The sequence below is a fragment of the Dunckerocampus dactyliophorus genome, chromosome 1 (genome assembly GCF_027744805.1).
Source record: "Dunckerocampus dactyliophorus isolate RoL2022-P2 chromosome 1, RoL_Ddac_1.1, whole genome shotgun sequence".
Classification (NCBI taxonomy): Eukaryota; Metazoa; Chordata; class Actinopteri; order Syngnathiformes; family Syngnathidae; genus Dunckerocampus; species Dunckerocampus dactyliophorus.
Genome location: NC_072819.1, coordinates 48428838 through 48439994, shown reverse-complemented (window position 1 = coordinate 48439994; position 11157 = coordinate 48428838). Strand labels below are relative to the sequence as shown.

The following is an 11157-nucleotide window of genomic DNA, read 5'->3' as shown; positions in this document are numbered from 1 at the left end:
TACTCACACAAACCCGAAAAAATCTAATGTGCATTAGATTTTTAGCTCAAAATGAGGCTTCAGTTGCTTTGTGGGAGTTTTAACCTGTCTCCTGACCAAAGCTTGCTGTTTGCACCCAGCTGCCTTGAACTCGCAGGCTCTTTCCGCTCGTAGTGAGCTGCCCTGTGGGTAGTTAGCACCGTAGCTTGTGTGACACGTTGTGAAATGTCTCTCCACATTGTGCCGCTTTGTCCTCGTCGTTACATTTTTCACTATGTGGCCTTTGGTGGAATAAGTTTGGAAACCCGTGAGATAGAATATTAAGTGAATGTGAAATCTTAAAAAGATGCGCAAAGTATCTGTGGCGGTCAATTTTAAATTAGTGGCAGCCTGCCACAGATAAATGATTGTATGGGGAACCCTTGGTATATGTCGAGTGTTACTTTCTTAATGGTTCAAGCTTTACCTTCTTAGCAGCTCGTGTCCTCTTCTGTTCGTCGGGCAGTGATGTTGTAAAGCAGTGAGACTGTGCGCTGCCAGGATGCGGTAACACTGCTCCCGCAGGGCGTTGTGGCTCGCCGTGTCCCACTGCGGCAGCTCACTGGTGTAACGCCACGCCAAGAGGGTATGTTCCAATACAGCGTTCCATTCCTTGCTTTGCAGTAAAACCTGGCCCCATTCCTGGCATGTAACCTTGGGATAAGGAAGGGTCATGCCAGTTCAAAATTGCCATCATCATAATTCATTAACTCATTCAATAGCAAAGACGTACTCATCAGTCTTCTACGTTTTTTTGTGTGCGAGTAGCAAAAAGAGGTGATGACGCAACCCCACAGGTCACGCATTGTAGGGAAATTTTAACACATGCACGCGCACACAGTTTAGTTCCAAATGTGAAAATTGGAAATGGCTGATTGTGTTATTTTTGTAAATACAGTCAAACCTGTCTATAGCGGCCACTGAAGGGAAACAGCAAAAGTGACTGCTATAGACAGGTTGGCGGCCATTTTGAATTTGTGGGCACACATCACAAAAAAACTGGAGCAAAACCAAGAGACATAGGGGAAAACAGGTAGGTAAATCTAGGTAACAGCTCTTGTGAGGAAACTAGTAATATCAATAACAACAATGAACCAGCGCCGCACATTCGACGGCACTGGCCTTTTATCCGCCACAAATGTTAATTGACCGCAGCTGCGCGGCCACCAGGCATGAAGCGACTGCCTCTTCCTCCCCGGAGAAGGCACAGCCCGCCAAATAAGAGCGCAGGACAGGGGACGCTCGCTCCTGTCCTGCAGAACGTCACAAATTTCCATCTTTGATTTTTATTAACACACGATTTTAAAGCAAGCAAGAAATAAACATTTTAGTGAACGAGCCCGAGGATATATGTACAGGATGCACGTGAAGCAGTCATGAATGGGTGTGTGCGTGAACAATTGAGTGTAGAGGAGGTGCGAAGATCCTCGTAAACTAACAATACCATCGCTCCATCGCTATTGAATGGGCTTCTAATCTCTAATTAGTTGGCAATTAAGTGATATTTTAGATGTTTTATTCAGGTGTTTTGGCTATTTTAGAATCTATTCATGGCATTGCAAAGTGGGAAGATTACCGTTTTGGCCGTCACTGAATCTTTTCAGGGCGGCATTGCAAAGTAAGAAGACGGCTTTTTTATGTCGAACTAGGACTCAGTAATTAAAGTCTACACACGACGGCTTCATTGCTTAAAAAACGAAACTTTCTTGTGCATGAAGCTTCTGCTTGAGTCGGCATTTTGGTCGCTATATGCGGTCAGATATTGACCGAGGGATACAAAATGGGTGGCCGCGTTTGACAGGTGGCCACTATACACAGGGTCCATAACACGTACATTTTCTGCGGGGGATTTGTCAGTGGCCGCTATAGGCAGGTGGCCGTTCTATACAGGCGGCCGCTAAGACAGGTTTGACTGTAAATTATTTTGATGTAAAACAACCCTTTTTTGTGTTGCTCATGTTGTGGTTTAAGCTACCTCCCTTTTTTGTTGGGAACTGATATTTTCCTGAAACTTACTGTATCTATGTTCTTCTGCTGATAACTAAAGAGCGGAAAAAGGTAGACGCTAACTTTTTTGTCCTGATGAAAGACGTGAGTCTAATCTTTCTTTTGTTAGGTTCCATGTTTATATATCCATATAGAACACAATATTCTGTGTGCCTTGAAAAATCAGTCAAAATCGTCTAAAAAGGCCGGTACTGAAGGGGTTGAATTTTGAAAAATGGCTGGGATTGAATGAGTTAATTCATTGCCAAAATCTATTTTCCACTGCAGGGCCCACAACATTAGGCACACCTGCAACACAATGCAGATTTAAGCCCTAAAAATGCCTCACACACTCATTAAATGCATTTTAAAGTATGAAATGTATAGGTACTCGTCACTAAAGTTAAGTGGTGAACAGAACACAAGGACCGCTGCAAAAAAAAAAAAAGTGTGACACCTCCACGCTTGGCAAAAAAAAAAAAAAAAAATCAGTGATAAAAACATACACATGACAAAATTGTGGGGCGTGTACATAAATGCTGTAAATTTTACCTGAATTATCACATATTGGGGGGTGGGGGGTGGGGGAGAGATTACCTATTTTGGGAGGGGCATAAAATTGCTCATATGCGCCAATTTGCGGCATCTCAAATGTCGACTCACTAATGTGCGGGGTTCCTTTGCACTGACTTGTTTTAACTTGGTATTTGCCTAATATATAACCATAACATTTGAGGTGTAAAAAAATGTCTAGGTTTTCTTGTTTTTATGGCTGGTCTTCTAAATGGTTCTCAACTGGTAGGTCGGGACACAAAAGTGGGTCGTGGATCCTGCCTGGGTGGGTCACAGCCAGCCAGTCAAAAATTACATAAAAATATGTACTTGAAGTAAAATTTGAGCAATATTTGAGTCATCTTCCTCCTTGGTATATGAACATTGCACCGTTAAAAGTGAAATCTTGGATTCTGTGGTGTTTTTGCTGTTTCATTTGCCTTTATGCATCATTTGTATGCGTGCAGTTTGTTCTTCGTCATTTCCTTGCCAAAACGCCTTAATAAATTCCTCTAAAATGCACTTTGGACATGTAATTATGTGTATTAATATTTCAAAAGGTGATTGGCGATGTAAAAAAAAAAAACAAAAACAAATACATAAGTGTAAAAAATACAAATAAAAATGACTTCAATACAAGTAAAAAAATACAAATCCAAATTAAAATGACTTAAATAAAAGTGTAAAAAAATAAGTGTAAAAATAAGAAAATAAAAATACAAATGACTGCAGTATCAAAAAAATGACTTAAATAAAAGTTTACATAAACTACAATAAATTAAAATGGACTCAAAAAAAGTGTAAAAAAAAAAGAAACTAAATAAAACAATAAATAAAAACTTAAAAATAAAAATGTCTTAAATAAGTGTTAAAATAATCAAAATAAAAATAAATACTAAAAATAAATAAAAAACTTAAAATGACTTAAATAAAAGTGAGTTGCGGCTTAATGACCAATGGAAAATGGGGGTCCCACTTTGAGACTATTTGAGAACCCCTGTTCTAATAAATTTGTTATGAGTATGGCCCCGCATCCTTTCATTTCTCTTTATGTGGCCCTCGCCCCTGCCAAAATTGGCCCATGTTCTTTTGGGTTTTCAATAGGCAAGGCATGGCCAAGCTGCAAGAAAACTGGCTTAAAGTCCGCCCCCCAGTAACAAATTATTGACGCAGCTATTGTATTGAACAGAATTAGGTAGAACGTGTGAAATACATGCTGTGGCTGATAACTTACTTTGAACGCCACTAGGTGGGGGTATGCCTTTCTGTAGCAGTGAGCATCCCTGTTGGAGCCAAAGCGCGAGTAGGGAATGGATCTGTACACATTGGCCTTTTTGAGTTGTAAATCATCCTGCAGATACTTCAGGCCTGACGTCAGGATCCTGGGTTCTTGGCTCTGGCACACAATGATGGACATTTGAGGTTTAAAAAAAAAAAAAAAGAGCACACTGCAGACACCAAGTGTGAGGAATGAAAAGAATACCTCCTCAACCAAGATGAGGGATCTAATAAGCTGGACCAACTGTTGCATGGACATCTGGGCTTGGCCTTCATTCATCTTATGACACTGCTCCACACTCCTACTCCACTCGCCATCAATGGGAAAATTCACTGCGTGATAGTAAAGGCGGTTAGGATTTTTATTCCATGCAAACGTTCCGTCTCGAAACCTTTGTTTTGTTGAGTGCAGCGCTTTTATTGTGAAGGCCGGAAGTTCGTTGTGTGTCTGGACGGCTCTTCAAGATAAGATACAATAAACTAGCAAGCACAACTCAAAACAATTTAATTCCAAACATGTTACGTACGTGACTGCGCAGGCTGCGCGCTGGATGATGTGTTTCTCCCCCTCGGAGGTGGCGATGGGGGCAATCGGGAACTTAGAATATCCAGGTAAGACCTCCTCATTCCAGCTGTGGCAAATTAACAAACAAAGTGTGATATCAGCGCCATTTTTGCTTTAAATGCGCTTTAAATGCACTTGAAACAAAGTTGAATTTTTACGACCTTTGACATGTTTAAAAGGCAAGCTAACATTTGCATACTTGCACATTCTTCACACATAAGTCAAACTACCAACACTTTCGACGCATATAAGACGGGGGTGGCAGCATTTACGACCTACCTTCAATTTTGGGCTGTGGAGGAGGTATTTCAACCAAGGCACGTCGTGGTTGGCAAACAGCTTCCATTCTTGACACACTTTGAAGCTGGGTAGCTGTTGTTCCCCGTAAGCTACTGTTAGCACAACTTTAAAGCCCACACGGGGAACCCAACAACAACTATCCCGTAACCTGGTCCAAACTTAAGTGAACTTGGCTTGTTCGGTCCAGGCGTCGCTTCCAAGCTCGCCAAACAAACGCTGTAAACCTAAGATGCATATAAATAAATTCCCAAATCCCCGTAAAGTTAAAGGTAAGTATGACCTAAACTTCTCAACTGCTCCTCAACACAATGCCAATGAAGCGCGCCACACGAGATGCCGCGCAGGCGTGGTTTGCTGCTTTAGGCCAGCTGATTGGTGGACATAGCTGCACGCGCTGAACAACCGCCCTGTATGCATATGAGGGGAGAGGGGGTGCGGTTACGCTTCTTCTTCTACTGCGTTTTTCCGGTGAGGCATCATCGAAAAGGCACACGATCGCCTCTGTTTTCGATGGCGTTCAGCAACACAACAGAATCAGCTTTATTGGTCAAGTGTGCTTACACAGACAAGGAATTTTACTTCGGTTAAATTAGTTCTCCCTGTACATATATACAGACACTTTAATAAATAAATTAAAAAGTAAGACTGAGATGTGCAAAAGGGATAATAATATAATGACAGTGCAATTGAAGTAAGTGGGTGTGACTAATAGACTGGGACATTATCTGCATTTATAACAAAAGACAGCGTCAACACTGACGTGACAGCCTGGGTGAAGAAACTGTCTCTGTGCCTGGAAGTTTTGGAGTACTGTGCTCTGTAGCACCTACATGAGGGGAGGAGTTTGAACAGTTTGTGTCTGGGGTGTGGGGTCTGCAGTGATGTTCCCTGCCCGCTTCCTGGCCCTGGACCAATATAGGTCACATATGGAGGGAAGGTCGGCTCCAATCATTTATTTCTGCAGATTTGATGGTCCTTTGTCGTCTCTTCATGTCCTGTTTGGTTTCAGATTCAAACCAGCCAGTGATGGAAGTGCACAGAACAGACTGAATGATTTGTATTTGTATTTGTACTTTATTTATCCCACAACGGGGAAATTCACTTGTTACAGCAGCGAGCAAGATACGCAAGTAAAGAGTACAGTGTAAAGAATACAAATTGACAACAACATGGTTCAGGTGGTGCAGGTGTTGTAGAGCCTGACAGCAGTCGGTATGAAGGACCTGCGGAACCTCTCCTTCTTACACTGTGGGTGTAACAGTCTGCTGCTGAAGGAGCTGCTTAGGGCAACAACAGTGTCATTTAGCGGGTGAGAGGTGTTGTCCATGATGGATGTCAGCTTAGCCAACATCCTTCTCTCCCCCACTTCCTCCACGGAGTCCAGAGGACCGTCCAGGACAGAGCTCGCTCTCCTGATCAGCCTATTGATCCTGCTCCTGTCCCTGTCTGTGCTGCCCCCTCTCCAGCAGCCCACAGCATAGAAGATGGCTGAGGCCACCACAGAGTCATAAAAGGTCCGTAAGAGAGTCCTGCACACACCAAAGGACCTCAGTCTCCTCAGCAGGTGGAGGCGACTCTGGCCCTTCTTGTAGAGGGCGTGGGTGTTGACGGACCAGTCCAGTTTGTTGTTAAGGTGAACACCCAGGAATTTGTAGCTGTCTACCAACTCTATGTCCGCTCCCTGGATGTTCACCGGTGTGAAGTGAAATGTTTTCCTCTGGAAGTTAATGATCATCTCCTTTGTCTTGCTGGTGTTGAGTTGCAGCTGGTTAAGCTCACTCCAGCTGACAAAGTCCCTGATGACCGTCCTGTATTCCAGATCATTCCCCTCTGAAACACAACCCACAATGGCTGTGTCATCGGAGAACTTCTGGATGTGACACTGTGTGGAGTTGTGTGTGAAGTCCGAGGTGTAGAGGGTGAAGAGGAAAGGGGAGAGCACCGTACCCTGAGGGGCACCTGTGCTGCAGAGTACCATGTCAGACACACAGTGACGGAGCCTCACATACTGTGGTCTGTTGGTGAGGTAGTCTATAACCCATGCAGTCAGGTGTTGGTCTACTCCCACACTCTCCATCTTCACTCTGAGTAGTGACGGTGATTGCGATGTAGAACTGGATCAGCAACTGCTGGGACAGATTGAACTTCCTGAGTTGTCGTAGCCGTCAACAGCAAGCAAAAAAGCAAGCTTTTACACAAAAGGACACAGTTAAGAAACAAAACACGGATTTAAAATAATTTGTTTTAATAGGATTGTGCGTCATTTAAAAAAAGTATCTCGTTATCAGACATCACTGCATTTAGATACATAGTGTTGAGTTACAAACGTTCAAGCACGGAGGTGATCCCAACGAATATAATACACAAAAAGGTAAAAACAATTAAAATATAGCTGATACAGTCTTAAATCATCAAAGTACTTCATAAGAAATTAAAATACTTTATAAATAGTAATGATGACAGCAGTGCATAAATTATTTTTTATTCTAGAGTTTATTACAGTTTATAATATATATATATATATATATATATATATATATATATATATATATATAATTCCACAAAGCAATGGTGAAATGTAAAGCAATGGTAAATATGGTGCTATTGTAGAGCCACTCTCTAAGGAATATCCTCTTGGATTGCATGATCATTACATTGCAACACAACAGGGTCGGTTCACGTTCACAAATACAACCTTGAATTTAGCACACAGTTAAGATGAGTCCTTGCTGACACATTTCTGAGTTTCACAATTGTGTGCATCAGTAATAAAACTGCACTTGAAAGTGAAAGATAAATACATGGCATATATAATTGTTACTGCAAAGAAATACTATTGTTTCTATGTAATATATATATATATATAAGTTACATAATGCACAGGTAAAGAGATTTCTACTAGGTACATATCATATAATAACCGTATGGCTTTGGACATATACAAAAAAAACATCATAAAAAGCAAGTTAAGTGAGGATTGCTTTTATGTTTATTATAGCGGAAGTCTTATATACCGATTCTGATATGAATCCTGCCCAGACCTTGCATTAAAAACATACAACTCCTGCAGTAGCTTCGAGAGCTGGGAATGGGTTCAAGACAGACTTTTGCTGACTGCATAGGCCACACTAGACAGCAAAAGGAGTAAAGGAAACTCTACTTACTAAGCAGCGTTTTAAGAGAGCGTGTGAGTGCATTAGCGATGGCTGACATGGTACTGGAATGTCTGACCAGGGCCTTGACGCTCTGCTCCCCCGGTGCACCCACAGTTGCAGCCTCAGCTGCTTTGAGTAAACAGATATAGTTCATAACGACCTCATCTACCTTTGCAACAACCTCTCTCTGTTGGTGTGAGGCTGAGGCGCTCAGCCCCTTTACGAGACACATACAAGCTTCACAGAGACAACACAGTACCTGGAAGCTGCAAGTCACAGCAAGCAACATCTCCTCAGGGCTGCTGTGCGCCTGTGCCATCCGCCTGCATGCCCGGCCTAACTCTTTGGACTCCACTGAGAGGAGTTGCTTTGACTGAGACACATCCTGCATTGGCATTTGGGCACCACGATCGCAGCGACCTATGCTGGACCTAACCAGCGCAATGAGCTCGCTGGCGTCACGGCGGACATCTGTGAAGCCAGAAGGGAAGCTGTACATGCGGTCCTTGAGGGCATTGACCCGGGACAGGCGGTCGCTAAAGCTCATGTTGTTGAGGACCTCGCCATACAGTTGCTCTCCGGCTGCATCCACTGCTGAGCCACAGGGGAAGATACCCAATGACGCAGCGCAGTCATTGTCCATGTCGCTCCCACCACGGCTTTGTCTTGTCTCCCACTCACTGTCATCATCTTCTCCCTCACTTTTACGTTTAAAGAAACAGTAGCTAAAAGGTCCATTGCACCTCCAAGGACTGGTGTCCAGTTTTTGAGAGCCCTTCATTTGTTTATTGTCTTTCTGCAAAGGAAATGCTACAGAAGCCCTTCTGCTATCTGTCCTGCTACCTGAGGACCAGCACGTGGTGTGGGATGACACTGAGCCTTGGGAGTAACTTTTGGAGAGACGTTTCCTTGTGGGCCTCTTCTGGACTTTAGTGTCTCCTTGCTGGGGCACAGATGGTGACAAGGGCTGCTGGCTCTGGCTTCGGCTGGGATTTTCAAACAGAACTTCCACACTACCAGAACTGTTGGTGATATTGCTGGAGCTGCGTTTTAGTTCCCGGCCCCTTTGTGAGTAATTGCTGACCGGATCTGATTGTGGTGGGATGGGGCTAACAGCATGAATGTGGTTCTGGTTTGGCCGTAACAGGGTTGAATGGATGGCATTCTGTGTGCATCCGGAGTGGCTGGATGCAGCGTTGGATTGTACTGGAATTAATACAGGAGGAGGTGGAGACTGTGGATGATGGGGTGGGGATGGAAAGGAAATGCCGGCCATGGTCCCGGTAGATGCCTGCCTGGTGAAAGCTGAAGGACCCCTTCCTAATGAGAGGCTGTTGAGGTCTGCTCGCTGACCGCTTAGACAGGAGGCAGGGGGCTGACGAAATGCATGCCTTTCCCTAGGGTCTGATCTGAACCAGTCATCTGTGCCTCCGCTCGGTTGGCTCCTTGAACGAGGAGGGTGCCGGTTAATGGTTCCCCCGGCCTCACGGGTAATGCAGTCATCTTTCTTATACAGCGACAAAAAGTGCTCCGGGTCTATATCACCCGTCTCAAGCTCACTTTCCAGTCCAGAAAAGGAGCTTCTCCTTTCTGCATTTGCCCGCCTCAAATCTAATCTATCATTTGGGCCCTGAGAGTGCGTGTCGGGGCTTCTTTTAAGTTTGGCAGGAAGTGTGGCAGAATGGTACGGCTTTTGATCCCTATTTGTCAGCTGCAAGGCATTTTGATTCACCAAATTTGGGCGGACAAAAGGGGACGACATGGAGGATGGCATACATGGACATCGAGCAATTGTGTTCCCTCGATTCTTAACCATTTCGACAAGCTGGGGGTTGCTTGTGATGTAGCGACGAGTGTCCTTTTTTACACCTCCCCCCATGCCTGCACTGTGTAACTTTCCTCCTTGGTGCATTTGGCTTACTGTTAGGTAGTTGATCAATTGTCTGTATGCCTCACTGCCTTCTTTCTGGTTTGGCCCTTTGAAACATGCCTTTTTGCTTGAAGCAGTCTCTTTGTGTTTAGAGGGTGTGGCTGAAGAGGGACGGCCAGGGTCAGTCCCCGTAGAAGGAGCATGAATATTGGGCAACATTTTCCGAAGGAGGGCAGGGTCCGCATGGGGGTGAAAATCTTTTGCTTGGGGGTTCTGTCCAGGTTTAAATTCTTCATAGTTTAAGACCCTGAGTAATGATGAAGAAGAGCTAGACAGAGGGTGCCTTTGCATGCGGTGGTGTTTGGCCTCAATTGCGCCCGGACCAAGCGGTGAGTCGGTCGGGGTGGCACAGACACTGCTGTTTGCACTGCCACCAGCATCCAGTGACGAGCACAGGGAGCCCTGCAGCGAATTTTGTGTTTCACCCTGTAAGTTTGAAATCCTTTTTGCGAGATGATACTCACATAACCGTGCAACACTTTGCTGTCTTGAAATAGGAGGATGATCATTTTGTATGTCTGATCCTTGGTCAGAATCCCCCAGTCTGGGTTTTTTACTTGGGGACAGCAATGACGCTACAACTAGATGTTCATCTTGCTCAACAGCTCTATTATCAGCAGAGCACTCCCCGAGAGCGGTCCCATCTGAAAGCCGATCAGATGTTGAGGAAGCCGGACAAGCAATTCTGCGATGGTCACTAGGGTGACTGTTCACATCATGGCCCTCGGCTTGCGAATTTTCCTCCAAAACAAAATTGTGCCTTCTTTGGCTTCCTCCTCGATCACAGAATGAAGTACGCTGATTGAAGTCAAGATGGATGCTGCCACTACTTCCCCCCCGGTACCCCTCTCTTGTGCTAAAGGTGTTATACTTCCCACTTGAGTCTGCAGACTTTTTGTGATGCTTGCCTCCTGGCGTTGTGGAGCTGGGCCGCTGGAGAGTGGAGGAAAGGTTTGTCTGAGATCTCCCGCCCACGCCGTCTGGTCGTGATGACATTGTGTCCAAATGTGGGCTACGTCTTGGAGGAACTGCGGGTGGTCGGAGATGCTGTGGACTCCGGGACTTCTTCAGGGTTGTTCCTTCAGTACTGGGGGAAACTGGAAACTCTGTTTTCTCTTCCAGCAAAGGTTGGTATCCCTCCCTCGTGGCCACGAGGAGGCGCATGTGGCTCTCACTGAGTCTGTGCGTAGCAGCCAGCTCAGAAAGTTCTGTCATTTCTGAGGAGTTTGTCTCATTGCCGGAGTCAGAGGAAGACTCTGGGCTAAGGCCTTGAGATGTGTAAACACCTAGAAAAGATGTTAAAGAGAGAGATTTTTCAAAGTCATACACAAAATCATTGCTGATTTATAAAACAAATTCTTTTTTTACGATTT

At 44.6% G+C, this 11157-nt stretch overlaps 1 protein-coding gene across 9 annotated transcripts in view; it reads right to left on the bottom strand.

Annotated features, from left to right (window-relative positions):
* Nucleotides 1-3922: 3922 nt before the first annotated feature.
* The window catches only part of LOC129179996 (FERM and PDZ domain-containing protein 4-like), a 74785-nt gene continuing 67550 nt past the window's right edge, over nt 3923-11157 (bottom strand). For all 9 annotated transcript variants that reach the window (XM_054773992.1, XM_054773962.1, XM_054773982.1 and 6 more), the window contains 2 exons: nt 4040-11070; nt 3923-3952 (listed from right to left, as the gene is read on the bottom strand). In XM_054773992.1, the coding sequence (XP_054629967.1) occupies nt 7856-11070 (3215 nt within the window). In that variant the 3' untranslated portion in view covers nt 3923-3952; nt 4040-7855. The remainder of the gene's footprint in view (nt 3953-4039; nt 11071-11157) is intronic.